The sequence below is a fragment of the Melanaphis sacchari genome, unplaced genomic scaffold (assembly GCF_002803265.2).
Source record: "Melanaphis sacchari strain LSU unplaced genomic scaffold, SCAv2.0 Contig9_pilon_pilon, whole genome shotgun sequence".
NCBI classification, from domain to species: domain Eukaryota; kingdom Metazoa; phylum Arthropoda; class Insecta; order Hemiptera; family Aphididae; genus Melanaphis; species Melanaphis sacchari.
The window spans coordinates 1,321,793-1,337,649 of NW_020271711.1; the positions used below are offsets into that span (position 1 = coordinate 1,321,793).

At 28.2% G+C, this 15,857-nt stretch overlaps 1 protein-coding gene across 3 annotated transcripts; it reads right to left on the reverse strand.

Annotated features, from left to right (window-relative positions):
• Positions 1 to 6,487: 6,487 nt before the first annotated feature.
• Positions 6,488 to 14,754, reverse strand: LOC112603266 (histone-arginine methyltransferase CARMER). 3 transcript variants are annotated; one of them, XM_025351772.1, is made up of 12 exons: positions 14,484 to 14,754; positions 13,957 to 14,189; positions 9,475 to 9,603; positions 9,287 to 9,390; positions 9,013 to 9,228; positions 8,739 to 8,916; positions 8,509 to 8,599; positions 7,839 to 8,234; positions 7,576 to 7,754; positions 7,388 to 7,498; positions 6,969 to 7,105; positions 6,488 to 6,784 (listed from the first exon to the last, which is right to left on the reverse strand). In XM_025351772.1, the coding sequence occupies exons 2-12, from the start codon at positions 14,168 to 14,170 to the stop codon at positions 6,635 to 6,637; spliced, it is 1,905 nt and encodes a 634-aa protein (XP_025207557.1). In that variant the 5' UTR covers positions 14,171 to 14,189; positions 14,484 to 14,754; the 3' UTR covers positions 6,488 to 6,634. The 3 variants fall into 3 exon arrangements, with proteins under 3 accessions (XP_025207557.1, XP_025207554.1, XP_025207555.1); XM_025351769.1 differs by having other exon boundaries at positions 7,564 to 7,754; XM_025351770.1 differs by having other exon boundaries at positions 7,564 to 7,754; positions 13,957 to 14,240.
• Between the last annotated feature and the right edge of the window lie 1,103 nt (positions 14,755 to 15,857).

A 15,857-nucleotide genomic window follows, 5' to 3' on the forward strand; every position in this document is an offset into this window, starting at 1 on the left:
TACAATTTTTCCATAGGTATAGATTAATAGTTAATCACTTTTCAATTCAATAATAATTTATAATTTATAATGGTAGAGAGAAATAACAACAAACATATTTAAATTTTTTTTAAATTTTGTATTTTTTTCCTTGGATCCAGTGGCGGACTGGATTAAAAAGACAGAAACATTTTATAATATAAAATAAAAACAATGCAATTTTCTATTTTCTTCTAGGAATTTTTTTATGTATTTATTATATTACATACTTAAATTCTAAAATAAGAAGAATTTTCAGTCTTTAAAAAATAAGCCTGTACAAACTTGAGGCTGTTGAAAGCGGATCGTTTTTAAGGAGTTGAATATAGACAATATTTTATATTAGGTATTGGGAATTGCTGTGCTAGTGTATATGAGTATTGAGTAAGGGTTTTTTTTTTTACTCATTTGCGCCAAAAAAAAAAAAAATTATTCGTTTTGGATATAGCTCGTTTGTGCTAAATAAAATTTAAATTTTTCCGCCAGCCTATTTACACCAAATTTACCTGTGTAAACATTTTACATTAACGAATTGGTTAATTTGTATATTTTAAAAGTGTACTCGTGTCTGTAACGTATAGAAAAGTTATTTTTATAAGCCTATAGATTTTAAATATAGCTGCAGCATGTAAGCTTGTGGCTGCCGATGACATAAGTATTCGTCCTAGGAAAATTATTTTAACCGAAATGAATAACTACATAACTAATTCAGATTTTACTATACCTGATGCATCTGCTGTAGTTAAAGTATTTACCGTGCTCGTAAAAAATTTCTTTCTTTAAATCCTAAATCTGTGTCTGATGTTCATAAAACATTAGGTAATCGATTTACTTTTCACTACTTCTAAAAACAAAGATTAAAGTGTGTATTATTGACTATAATTAAAAAAAAAAAATCATACAATTGACTATGATTGTCGATGACTAAAATATATATTTTTTTCGTATTTCACACTTTAATATTCAACTTGAAGTTACCGTGGGGACTCTTTCTTTTCTCTTACTTTTTCAAAATAAGCATTCATTTTATTTTTAATATTACTTTCAACGTTAATATGGTCTACAGTCTACAGGCACGTCATCATTAGTACGATTGTAATAAGTTGTAATAGTAAATGTTAGCTGGTTCAATTTTTTTTTTTTTTTTTTTTTATTAGCCACTTATGTACAGAGTTGGGCAAAATTTTATCTAGATAACTATTCGAAAAAATATGTATTCGAATGATTTTTTCACAATTATTCGAATAAAATGTACCTATTCGAATAATTTTCACACATTATTCGAATAAAAAATTATTCGGTTAATTTCTAAACGTTATTATTCGAATAAAAATTATACTAGGTAGTACAAAATATGTATCATATAATGGTAATAACTAATAAGATTATAATTTATAAGTCTTCTAGTTAATAATATCATTAATTATACTGTAATATATTAAACTAAATTAATTTTTTTAATAATTTATTAAAAATTTAATAATAATTTTATTTATTGAAATTTAAAATTTGTTATATTTATTTATTTTCATTTTTGCCAAAATATTTATTTATATTTTTGTTATTACTATTTACTACTATTTATAATTGTTGTAATTATTACTAAATTATTATTAAAAAAAATACGTCAAATTCTTTACTTTCTTCTATAGATTTATTATCTGTTTTATATATAATATTTTATAATATTTCTATCATCATGTAATTTAAAATACCTACAATGCCAACTATTTGCCTGTTTTTAATTACCAACCCTATGGTTACCCAAACAAAATTATTCGAATAAAATATCATCTAAATAACCATCTAAATAAAATTTCATACGAATAACGCTCTACTCTGCTTATGTATTATTAATATTTTAATATTGTAATTCTTAATTTTTCAGAACCAATAATCAATAATCAATAAAGTATAAACGCAAATTGATTAAATATTAATTAAAATAAAATCTTAAGTCATAGACTCATAGATTGTCTTGAACTGATAGTTATTAGATTAATCACAGATTATTTTATCATACACTATACATAATACTATACTGTAAGATTAATCAATGTTTTTATAATACAATAAAAATTTTAAAAATAGCAATATTCATAGATAATATAAGAAAGTAAACAAATATTCTATATATTGATAACATAGATATTAGATGGTATACAATAATATATACATTAAATTTTTATCTATTTCCCAACAATAATTTTTCAATTAATGGAGAACAAATTGTAAAAACATTTACTAGTTATTACAGATCATTACACACTTGGCATTTCGTACAACACATAATTTTGTTCTGAAAAATGTAGATCTAAAAAATTGGGTCTCAAGTCCAAAAGGCTGAAAACTATTGATTTATAGTATAATTCAAAATTTTATATACATATACGCACGACTATTTTACTATAAACACTTATTGTATAAATTATGTTTATTATTAGTGTGTAACAAGTAATTAACAAAATATTAAATATCAATGCGTCAATGCATATTATGTAAATATTGCTACACAATTAATATACATTAATTAAGCCTTTTTTTCTGATATACCGGGCCTAGTTAGTAGTCCTCGATCAAATCTTGGGTCAATTAATTCAGGTAGTAAAAAATCCATGTAAAATTTTGTAGTTGATGCCGATGGTTTAATTTTTGAAGTCCAAAATTCGATATCTTAATATTTTTTGTCTACTATAAAACCTGAAATAAACATGTTTAAATTTTAATATATTTGATTTTACATAAAAATTACCTTTCGGAGTTCACACAACAAAATAACAGTAGCTCTTTCTGTTATGTTTAGCTGGGTTTGAACTTGGTAATAATAATTTTTCAGTTTTTTTTAATGTAATTTTTTCACCGTCGCATTTCATATACTTTATTTTTTTATAAAATAAATTTTATTTCTTTGTTATAGCTTTATTTTCATCGTTTGAAAATAATTAATAAACATCTTATATTTAAAATGAATATTTTTAAAAATTTAATAATTTTGCAAATGTAACGCATTTTGAAATTTTATTAATTATACTTTCTGTGTCAAGAAAATAATAGAGTAGATAATTATTTTCAGAATAAGATTTATTTTCATGGTTTATTATAGTTGACTCTAAATTATTTTATTCTTTTGAAGCCTTATTTAATTAAATTGCTTAGTCATGACATGATGATAGAGGCAGTCCTAATTTTAGCTGTGGATCGATTGTACTATCGGTTTTGAATATGTTGGTCTTGAAAAAAAACCAAGTTTTGTTTGTTTTGGATCTCTACTTGATAATTGTAATTATTTTTTAGAATAAACAGACGACGGGCGGTGCGGCTAATCCTGTCGGGCGAGGGGCAGATGTGCGAAGTTGCGGTACCACAGGTCGAGGAGCACTTCTGTACAGTATGGGCACCGTCGACGTGTGACGCGAATATATTTACACGGCAGTTTCGATGGGCCCGTTCTAGTGTGCCGATGTGTGGAAATGACTCATCAGATTCGAAAACATGGCGCCTGGAGACGACGCGCTCACGTATCGGCACTGGAAACGTCTCGACCCAGAATGCACAGTACTTGCGGAGGTCATCAACATGTGCCTCATCTATAAAAAGGTTCCACCCGTATGGAAGAGAGCAGTGACGGTGCTCATATACAAAAAGGGAGCGAAGGAAAACCTATGTAATTGGCGGCCCATCTCCCTCTAACCTAAGCTGTACGTGATATGTTTCGCCGGGCGGCTAACAGAGTAGCTCACCACCAACAAAGTACTCAGCCCCTGTCAGAAAGGCTTCCTTCCGGCGGACGGCGCGTTTGAACACGTCCACACTCTAATAGAAAGAAAACCAGGACCCACGCAAAGGACAAGTGCGTGGCCTGGCTGGACGTGTCCAACGCCTTTGGAGCGATTCCACACCTGGCGCTGGAAGCCGCAATCGAGTCGAATGGAGTCAGTCAAGACTTTCTCCGAGCCATATAGGACATCTACATAGATGCTACTTCGACGATGAGTGTAGCCGGAGGAATGACCCGTGACATCTCGTTGATGTCCGGGATCAAACAAGGTTGTCCACTGAGTGGTCTTCTTTTTATCATGGCAATCGACCCGGTAGTGACGCGATTACAAGGAGCGTCAGCCGACCACCTGGTCTTGGAATTTGCCAACGACCGGTGTTTTGATTGCCGACAACCCCGTTGAGCTCCAGATGTCTATCGACGCGGCTCACAATAGCCTGGACATGCTGGGGCTCAGGCTCAATGCAGCAAAGTGTGCGTCGCTCCATCTGTCCGTACGCCGACCAGTGGGTGTCGGGGACACCCACTTCTACATCAATGGCTCCTCGCTCGCCGAGGGAGAGGCGGCAACGTTCCTAGGAGCCCAAGACGGTTTCAACATCGTACCTCCGCTGTCAACTCTCGCGGAGATAATCGACATTGGGCTCCGTATCGATAGAAGTAAACTCGCACCGTGGCAGAGGATGGATGCGCTGAAGACATTCTTCTATCCCTCCACGGTGCATCTATAGCGTATGAGAACGTTTTCGAAGACGGACTGGGCAAAAGTGAACAAGATATTAAGACCCGAGATAAAGGCCACCCTCTACCTCCCCCAGGAAGCGTCGGGGGAGTATATCTATGTATCTACCAAGAGAGGATGTTGCGGTGTCAGGCTGCTCACAGAAGACTCCGATATCGCGGCAGTGGACAGCGCCTTTCAGTTGTACACCTCACCTGACCCACGTGTTGCGGCGGACGCGGCCGAACACGTGGATGACGTCACCAAACGGAGAATCTTCAAGGACCCGCCTGTCGAGGAAGACACGTCATATCTGTCGGGTGAGGATAAAGGCATTTTTCGGACAGCGAGGGGGTCTGGAGTGAGCAGCGTGTGGTCGAAGGCGCGGAACGCCTTCAAAAGACTTAACGTCGGTTGGACGTTAGGAGGAAAGCATAGGAGGGCGGTTATGCGGACGATAAGGAACACACTCCGGCTCAAACGAAGCGAAGACCTTATCCAAAAACCGGATCAAGGCAGAGCCGTTGAGTGTGTCGCCGCCCATCCATCTTCCTACCACTTACTTAAAGACGGCGACTTACGAGGTTCGCAGATTGGCGTTTTGTCCATAGGGCGAGACTGAACCTTAGTTCATTCACAAATTCATGAAGGTGCTCTGCAACAGATCTTATGCGCCACCCTGATGAGGAAATTGTGTGTAAGCAATACTATTTCCTTATTAAGGGACATATATATTGAGCACCTATCCGGGATCCGGGAGGTTTCGGAATGACAAAGTGTATATATTTCTTTTTTTATATATATTTTTACTTGAAGACAACTTTTATATATATGTATATATTTTTTATTTATTAAGCTTGACCCCAATTATGTTCTCCCACTCACCTACTTTTTTTTTTTTGTAAAAATCATTTAGTCTTTTCCATAATTTGTCTCCCTTTTTAAACATTAATCAATAAAATACCTTCTTATCAACTTAAAATCTGATAATTTTTCAAATTAACTAACCTATATTTCCTAGTTGATATTAATTACATAATATACATAATAGTTACACACAGGATATAAAATAATATTTTTTTATCAAATAAAAATATAAAATAGCTAGTACCTAGTTGTGATAAATTTATTTGAACGTTTTATTAATATTAAGCTTTACAAACTGTACTATCTTAATTAAAATATTACTGTATATTATGTATACATAGGAATCACAATAATGAATTAATATTAAAGTATATTGTAAAAAAGCTATGATATTTTATATTTAAATCACATCAGAGAATTAAAAACACTTGTAAATAATTAGAGTAAAGGTAGAATAATGCACACCTTAGATATTAATATTTACCAAATTAAAAAAACATTACAAAGAAAAATAATTATAAAAAAAGTATACATAAAGTTATTGCCAAATTATTATTGATTCATTTAATCAACTTTAACAATAAAGGCTTAGTTAAAATTATTATACACTATTAAATAACAATATGTAAATCAAAAAGTAATAAATTCTAGCTTAATGATTTTCGATATTTTAATAATAGTATTAATATTATTATTTTTTAGTTATAAAATAATTAATACTTACAATTGTTTTGCATGTATTATATTATTAGGTATCATACAACTATTTTTATTTTTAAATATCAAACAATCAGCCCTAAACTAGTTTAACAATTTTGAATCATATATATGAAGCTAAAGTACATTTATATATATTACTTTTAAAATACAATTTTGAAATAAAGAGAATTTGTTATTAAGAACTGTTAATATTTAAAACCGATTTAAATTAGTTTATTTCAAATGAAAATATAAAAACAATGGGTGTTTATCATATTGATAGCTAAAAATATTATTATTTTTATGAAAAAAATGAGAAACAGGAATACATATCCTTTTTAAAATTAATAATCCTACTTGAGTTTAAAATCATAAATAAAAATAGTTTGTATTAAAACATTTAAACTATAAATATAATTATTGTAGATAAATCAAATATTTGAGTAGATGGTAAATTTATGCTAGGAAAAATGAATCTCCTTAAAAAGGGATTTGAATTTGTCCCGGTTTAAGATTTATTTTGTAATACAAATAAACCATAATGTAATAAGTTAACGATATGAAATATTTAAAACACCAGTGCTGGGCGCAACATAGTCTCCAATCATTAAACTGTTGTTAACTGGATAATTTCCCATAGCAGTGGTTGAACCTCCTGCAGCAGCTGTTGCTGCTCCTAACAAAAGTTGTTGATTTTGGTTCTAAAAAATTGATGATCAATTAAAAAATTATAAATTAAAACGAAATTACTAAAATGTCTGAAAATTTTTTTAAACGGGGTTTTTAATTCAACAATTCTACGTTTTTATTTTAAAATCAACAATTAATACTTAATATTACATTTGGAACATTTGCTTTACAACAATAAAACTACTTAATATCTACCTGGTTGGAAGTAAATAAGGTTGGAGATATTCCACCACCAATGAGTTGTGCTCCTGCTGTAGAAGTAGCTGTACTAACACGTTGTCGTCCAGTACTACTTATAGATCCTGGATGAATATTTGGTTGAGGTACAGTAACTATTTCATAAAATAAATATATTTAATAGTTCATCTTATATTACTTAAAGTTATTATTCATACAGTCAAATTCGCTTATTACGATCTTCAAGGGACCAAAAGAATTTGATTATTATAACTGAACTTCGTTATATTTGGATTATAAAATGTAACAACACATAAGATATAAAACCAATCAAATACATTGCTTGGAATCGTTTTACCCGAAATATCGTTGTAAACGACATCGTTATAAGCGAATTCGACTGTATATATATATATATATTATAATTGTTTGATTACCTAAATTTATAAGATTTGCATTGTTGGCTACAGCAGTTGGAGATGTTTGCATATCCATGGAAATGTCTGTAGCATAACCGTTCAATGGAATGCCATTAACCATGTTTAAAGCTATTTAAATTAAGTTTTATCGCTGTTAGTAAAACTATGATACTTAATATTATAATAAAAAATACCAGAAGTAGTACTTTGAAGATCCAAGTTTGCCCAATAACTTTCACTAGGTGATATAGTATTCACACTAGGAGGAGGTTGTGGTGGTTGACCAGTATATCGGAAGTATGGGTTTTTAAGATCCAAATTGTTGGAAGAACTTGTGTGTGGAAGCCCATCAATCATCAAATTTATGAAAACATCATAACTTTGTCTAGAATGATATTAATTATATTTATAAAATAACACTGTAATAAAAATTTAATTACAGTATGTTATACAATTTCATTATACTAACCTAACATTAGCTTGAAGTGATACACTACCAGTTAAAATTTGACCAACTTTAACAAGAATAGGTTTTTCGAGAAGGCATCTGACTTGATACCAATGAGTTAAAGATTCAGTAGGTGAAGTAGATAGCCATAAAGTTTGGCTGCTGCCTTGAAATGCAACATCAAACCAAAAAGCTAGTCCATGAACTGTTCCAGATTCAAGTATATAATATTCAAGTGGAATGTCAATCTTGTGCAACTGTTGTTCAGTAGCTGTGAGAAAATCTAAGCTATGTTTGACAGACTTTGCAAGGCATATACGAATATCAAAGGTATCAACTATTGGCTGTCGAAAATATTCTCGCATAGCCATATCTCTTAATGAACTCAAGTCAACTCCATGAAAACATGACTGAACCCTTCAAATTAGATTTACAAATTAGATAATATTAAAAACACTAAACTTTGGAAGAAATATGATTAAGATTTTTGATAATCGAATTCATACATTGAAATTTATATTTTTACTGACAAAATTGTACAAAAAATAAGATATTATTGAGTTACAATTAAAATTTGAATAATTGATAAATTAAAAAAAATATAAATTCAAAGATATTTTAATTTATTTAAATTATTCATATATTTGACGTGTTTCAATAAATTAAGTACTTAACAATATATTTTACATACCAAAAGCTAGCTTTATTTGTTTGCTCCATGAATAAGGCATCATCAGTAAATGGAGCTATGTGCAAATCTCCTTTACTAGGATACATTTTTCCTATAAATTATAATTAATTAATATCTATAAAATAAAAGTAATTAATGAATTATCAACTCTAATTAATATTTGTTACATTTTTGGATTTGAATAATCTGTAGTAAATAAATAATATAAAATATTCTAAAATATAATTTACCTCCTGGTTTTAACCACTTTTTAGCATGTAAATAAGTTTCAAGCATACGTTCATTGTAGAGCATATATCCCATTGGTTCTGATATAATAACATCTACTTTTTCAGGTAAATCAATTTCTTCAATTTTACCAGCAACAATAAAAATTTTGTCTCCTAAATTATTAGAATCCACCAAAGTCTTCAAATATACATAAAAAAAAATAAAATAATAATAACAATGAATAAATAATAAATAAAGTTTATTATTATAATTTTTAATTTAAATATTCTATACCTGAGCATGTTGTGCCATTGAACTTGCTTCAACAGCATAAACTTTTTTAGCACCAGCTTGAACAGAAAAAAATGATAATATTCCTGATCCAGCGCCTACATCTAGTACAATTTTGTCTTGAAAGTCTATAGTATTAATAAGCACTGCTTTTTGATAGGTACTTGTACGTATGTAATCTTGTAACATGTTTTGTTGTTGAGAAAGATATCCATAAAACTAAACAAAAATAAATATATTAAACATAAAAAATTAATATTCTTAGATCATATATTACCTGGAAATACTGTGCCGCTGATGCTTCATCAGTTCGATTCGAAAAAACTGAGAGTTCATTTCCTTTTTTAGCACGAGCCAATAATACAGTAAATTCATATAAATCTAATTTTAAAATATTTAAACAAGTAATAATTAAAATTCATAAAATTGCTTTTAATATTAATAAAAAAATTTAAAGTACTTTACCTATATGTGTTTTAAACTTTAACATATATGTGTAATTATTAAACTGTATGGCATATGTGTCTTTGGAAACTTTACAATAGTCTACTGAATAACTGGGAGTAAATTCTATAATACTCTCATTGTTACCATCTAGAAAAAATGTTAAGTTATAATTTAAAAAAATAAAATCATAAAGGAAATTTTAAATATTATTTAAACCAGTTTAATCTAATCTACTGACTTATCAACTTATTTTTTGATTTCGTGAAAATTGTATTTAATAATTTAAATAAGTCAATAAATATAATTTTTTTTTAAATTTTATTATTTAAAATAAAATTTATTTAAAAAAAAAAAAGATTTTTTTAACAGCTAAACAGCACCTAATTTACGTGTAATGTAAAATTAATTGTACATTTTTATCTTTTAGATCAATAGCATGATTAAATTATAATGATGACAGTTTATGTTATATTTTTAATGCAATAATTTAACTGTGATTTTTTGACATAATATTAATAAAAAAAGTATCATATTTCTTTTTTATATAATCTAACCTAGATTAAGTTAGAATAATATGGTTTTAAATTCAATTGAATATTATTATTGAATTATATTAAGTATATTTAATAAAATTACTTACAAAATAATTTCAATAAAATGGATTAATAATTTTATTTAGTAAACTTACATATCTTTATCAATAATAATATTATGTTATATATTAGTAGTTACTTATCAATTATTATTAATTTATGGCATATAAAAGAGAACTTCACAGAAGAGGCAAAAAACACAAACTGAAGCGTACTAAATGTCTATTTACATTTTTTTAACTTTATGATAGCTGTAAATTTAATTTAATAATTTTTAAAACAATTAACAACACAAATAAAGCACAAATATGTATGCATTTACATATTTATTGTGATTAATATTATGATATACTATTAATATGCTATTAAGCATATTTTTTTCAAAGTATACTTTGTTTGTTTCGCAAAAGAAAGGTATTATTTCATACATGTAGACTAAGCTAAAAAACCAATGCCAGGCTAAATGTGGTGAGGTATAAGGCACATTGGATGTGCAAAAATTATGGTTTTCATCTAAATGCTATACTTTTTTTTCATGAAAAAGACTGTAAATTGAAAACATAAAACTTTTTAGTGCTAATCAAAATGTTTAAAGAACTTCAAAAATAATATTTTAAATGATATTGAAATAAATTAATTCGGGTATTAACATCCTGGATAAAACCTACAGCATGATATCTTTGATGGTATCACCTTTATGCATAATATAAATAAAATAAAATATTGAATCAGAAATTAGATGATTATAATTTATAAATAAATAAATATTTTATCTTTAATTTTTTACCCGTTTTCACGGCTTTGTCTGTAAAATTTTAATAAAAATAATATTTTATGCAACAATTTTACTATAAAACTTCTATAAAATATATTTCATGTATTTAAAATTTGATACCAAAATTACTAAACTTGTAGGCGTACCGACTCTGGAGCATGCCACATAAAATTGTTCATGTGAAAAAGAGCCTAAAAATGTGAGCTAGAGGCTCATAACTAGGGCTCGGAAGTTAACGAATTTGTATTTATTTTTTTTTTTGGACCTTATAAGACGATGCTCTCCTGACCACAAATGTGTTTCATAAACATGTGAATCTAAACAATAAATTTTTATTTTGCATTTTTTGCCTTTTTCTACCTTTAAAGTCATTTTTTCTCATTTGTAGGTCCTATTTTCCATTTTAGTTCAATTTATTGTATTTATTATTAAATTTTGTTAATTAACATCTTTACACGCATAATTTTTGTTTTGCACAGACTGCCTACATCAAATTTATATTTTATGAAATAATATTTTACACAAGTTGTATACGAGTTAGGTAAATATAAAGATTCAATAGAATAAGGCAATTGCTAGATGTTATTTTTACTTTTGACAACATAAAATATGCTTTAATAATATAATGTATTTTTACTAACTTTTAACAAATATTCATAATTTTTTTAGGGTTATCATTTTTTGTGATTTGTTTTTGTCATTTTTAAGTCATATTTTCATATTTATTTATTTATTGTCAATTTTTAACCCCTTAAAATCAAAATTTTGAAAATCCTTTTTAAATGTAGGTACTATGGAATTATAATAATATTAATCTACACTCAACATTTTAAATCGATAGCTCTAATAGGTTTGGCTTAGTGTTGATTATAAATTAGCCACTCAGAATTGTCTTATTTAAATATACAGATAATTTTTGAGTAACATATATTTATGCATATTTAAGCATTTTAATGTATATAAATCCACACATTTTACTTGTAATAAAGTTTACTAAAAGTAATGAACTATCTTATTAAATAAATAATGCAAACATTTGATGAATGTGTTTACTCTTCTGAAGTTAAACAATACCTATACATAGATTCCTTTAAAGATTTTTTTTAACTATTTCATAAAAATTAAATTAAATCAAATATTAAACTTTTTACCTAGGCATCTATTAAATATATAATATTATTTATGTTTATTCATTTTATTATGAAATATATTCTATCAAAATTTGTGGGTACAATTGAATGAGAAAATGCAGCATACTACAAACAATACAGGGAATGCTTATGAAAAAATTTAAACCAACTATTTGTTATAAGAAACTTAGTAAATTAAAATACTTAATTTTAAACCAAAAATTTTAAAAAAATGGCTATATTTTTATTAGATAATGACGTATACTAAGATAACATAGGTAAAAGTTTTTAGTAATTTAAAATTAAATAAAAAATTAATTAATTAATAAAAATAATAATAAATAATTCTTATTTCTAAAAATAACAATAATTTTTAACATTAGTTAGTAAACATTTTAAAGCTTAAGAAGATGTCAAACCCGCATATGTTGTCTTACTCACATACGTTATAGTAAATTTTCGTTTACCAATTTCAATAATGTGCATTTACTTTTAATATTAAGAGTGTATTGACCTATTATCAAACTTTTAGGTAAGAACATTTTCTATGTTTTCTCATTAGTTTTTTTTACAATATTTTGATTTTTAAGAGCATTTTGAGCATTTTTAAATATTTATAGTTTTTGTACTCATAACTAGAGGCCAGAATTATATGCACTAATAATGTGGCAAATATGATGCAAATATGCAAAGCCAAAAGTTCAAAATATGCACAAATAATTGAAAAATATGATCAAATATGCATCACAAATGTATATTATTTTAAACAACTACAAATATTAGAACAAATAAAACAAATAAATATAACAAAATTAGGAGTGTTGGACCTTTTAATATCTAAGTATATCAATAAAATATTTAAATAAAATAAAAAAACATAACTTTATGTTTTTAGAACAGTTAAAAAAAATAAAATATAACAAAATTTATGGTGTTGCCAATAAATGAATGCTAAATTTTTATACAACTTTAAGAAGTAACTTTAAAAGTAATTTAATTTGTTAGATAATAGTTTATCAACATAGTATCGAACTAGAAAAGATAAAATTCTATACTGTAATGACAGTAATATATTTAAAAAATTATAATTTTCAAAATAAAGACATGAAATAATTTGATTATTTATTAAGATTATAAAAAATATGCACATTATATGCACTTATGTAAAAATATGTTCCAACCTTTCAAATATGCTGTAATATGCAAAATTAAATTTGGTCTATGGAATTAGTTGTCTCTGAATCGCCCACATTTCAAACCCTCGTATAAGTGCTATACTCAGTATGAACATGCAAACACATAAAATTCTGGTCTTTACTCATAACTCACTTAAAAATTAAAATATCGTAAAAAACCAATGACTAACACAGATAATAATCTTACCTAAAAGTTTGATAATAGGTCAATTTATTTTAATATCAAAACTAAAAGCACACTATTGAAACTGATGAACGCTAATTTACTATGTTGTCATGTTTAAGATGGAGACAATACATGTGGGTGCGACATCCTCTTAATACAAATGAAAGATACCAATAAATATAAGAGGGTACCTAACTGTTAACAAAGCAATTTACTAAAAGAAAAAATTGAAAAATGTCACAACTTTTTATGGATCTATTTTAGTTCTTATCTATATAAATGTGTAATTAACCTTGTAGCACATATTCTCCAAACTGTTAAAATATTTTATTTTCAAAACCTTAGTTATGAGATATTTAAAGATTTAAAAGATTTTTAAAATAAATTTGCTAAATAAACAAAAAATAAAAAAATAGGTGCCTAGATTATTTATTTTTAATTTTATTCCACCTTAAGTACATGAATCTTTTTAAAATTTAAAAAAAAGATAAACTCTATTAACCTATGAAGATTTTAGCATATTAATTATAAGAGATTAAGAATTATACTGACATAAATATTGATAGGTATATCAATTTTAAACAAATATAAAATTAAATATTTTCATCATCTCCTATAATTTAACAAATTATTAACTTACCCAATAATTGAAATTGTATCCCCTGAGATGATGTTCCACTATTCAAGACACAAGTATTGGTAGTGGAAATGTAAGCGGGTGAGTATACAATACCATCATCCTGGGTTTCGGGGTTGTTTCCAGCATTCAGATCAATTTTTACAATTTGTACCAATGCCAAGCGTTTGTTATTAATTTTGCCAGTGTTGTTGGTTTGCAGTACATTGGTAGCCATTATTTGAAATTGAGAGATACTAGAGACACAAAGATCAAAAATAAGTGACCAACAGCCAAAGGAATGTATTCTACAATAAAACAAAACAAAAGGAGAGTAGGTTAATAATAAAAGTTAACAAATCTTGTCGTTTTTTAGCGAGAATCGAAGGAGGGCTGATAAAGAAACGGTTAAGATGGCCGAGAACGATTAAGTACCTAATTTTAAAACATCGACGATAACTCAAAACATTAGGTAGGAATTGCCATCGCCATAGAGATTAGTGGGCCACTAGATGACGAACGACCAGCGCATAAGGAAAAATACTACTTACTTAGTTGCTTGATTGGTGTTGAGCAGAATGCCGGGTGGCTGCGCGGTAACGTACACAGCGGATCACGTTTTTGATGAAAATGAAAACACAATTGTCGTTCGTATTTAACGTGATGTCTGCTGTCCGACCTCGTAATGGGTCGGTGGTCAACGCGATAAATCCAAAACGACAATAATAATAATAATTATTATAAATAAATAATAATTATTAATTATTATTAGTGAAGTATTGTGTGTTCACAACGTTTGTAATTTGTGTGAGTGTATGTGTCAGTGTGTACGCGTGTTTGCGTACAGTGCACGCGCAGTGTGTGTGTATGTGTGCGTGCGTGTGTGTGTAAAGTAGTAGTTTGGGTGAGTGCGTGTGCGTGTGCGTATGCGCGCGCGAATGTTGTTATGGCGTTTGTACTGTTTGCAGTGATAAATGATAATAAAAAGAATAAAAACTCGATGTACAGCAGTTTAAATCGAAGGAGGGATCTCGTTCTGTTTAGGCACAAAGGTATTAGCCATTAGGAATTACTGAGTGTTATACAAGGCAATGTGGACAATTGTTTTTATCTTGATGATTGGCAATTATTGTTTTAAATTTTAATATTATTGACATTATTATTATCTAATATCTATCATGTCGAGTAGCGGTTGACGCGACCAATGGACAGAAGAGATAAGATAGACGGCAATGATGATGATCGGATCGGACGCACGCGCCAGCACCGCAGCACTGTTTACGTTCTAATGGAGGTAGACAATTTCGGGAACATGGCTGGAAAAATTCCAAAATCCATAATAGTAAAATTTATGGACTACTCTGCAACATGAACAAAAAAACCTGAATAGATTTCAAGTTCAATCGGGTTGTGTGATATTTAAATGGTATTGGATGGACCATGGACGAATCACATATTATGAACATTATGAACGTGTGCTGTGTCTCACTCCCAAAAGATACAGTCCCACTCAGACGTAGTGAACGATATTAACTATGACGATGGTTGTATAGTGTATACTGTGATATTCATATTGTGAATGTTTATAATTTCTTTTATTAAATGTTTTATATTGGTATTTGGTACTACATGTCTAAATACAACACAGCTTTAAACCCGCATCTTTTTCGATTAATTAATAGTTTGACAATGGCTTAGCCGGTTTACTTTTTAGGCATTAAACGAATAGTTGGGAACATATTTAAAAACGTTTTTGTTTTGCTGCTCAGTTTATTCAAAATCTTAATTAAATTTTAATTTATATAACATTTAATTTGTATGGTATATAAGTATAGTATTATCAAACATTACCTACTAGATTTTTATGTGTACTATTTAATTATTGCAATCCATGATTTATTATTTTTTTCTCTCGACTTTGATTA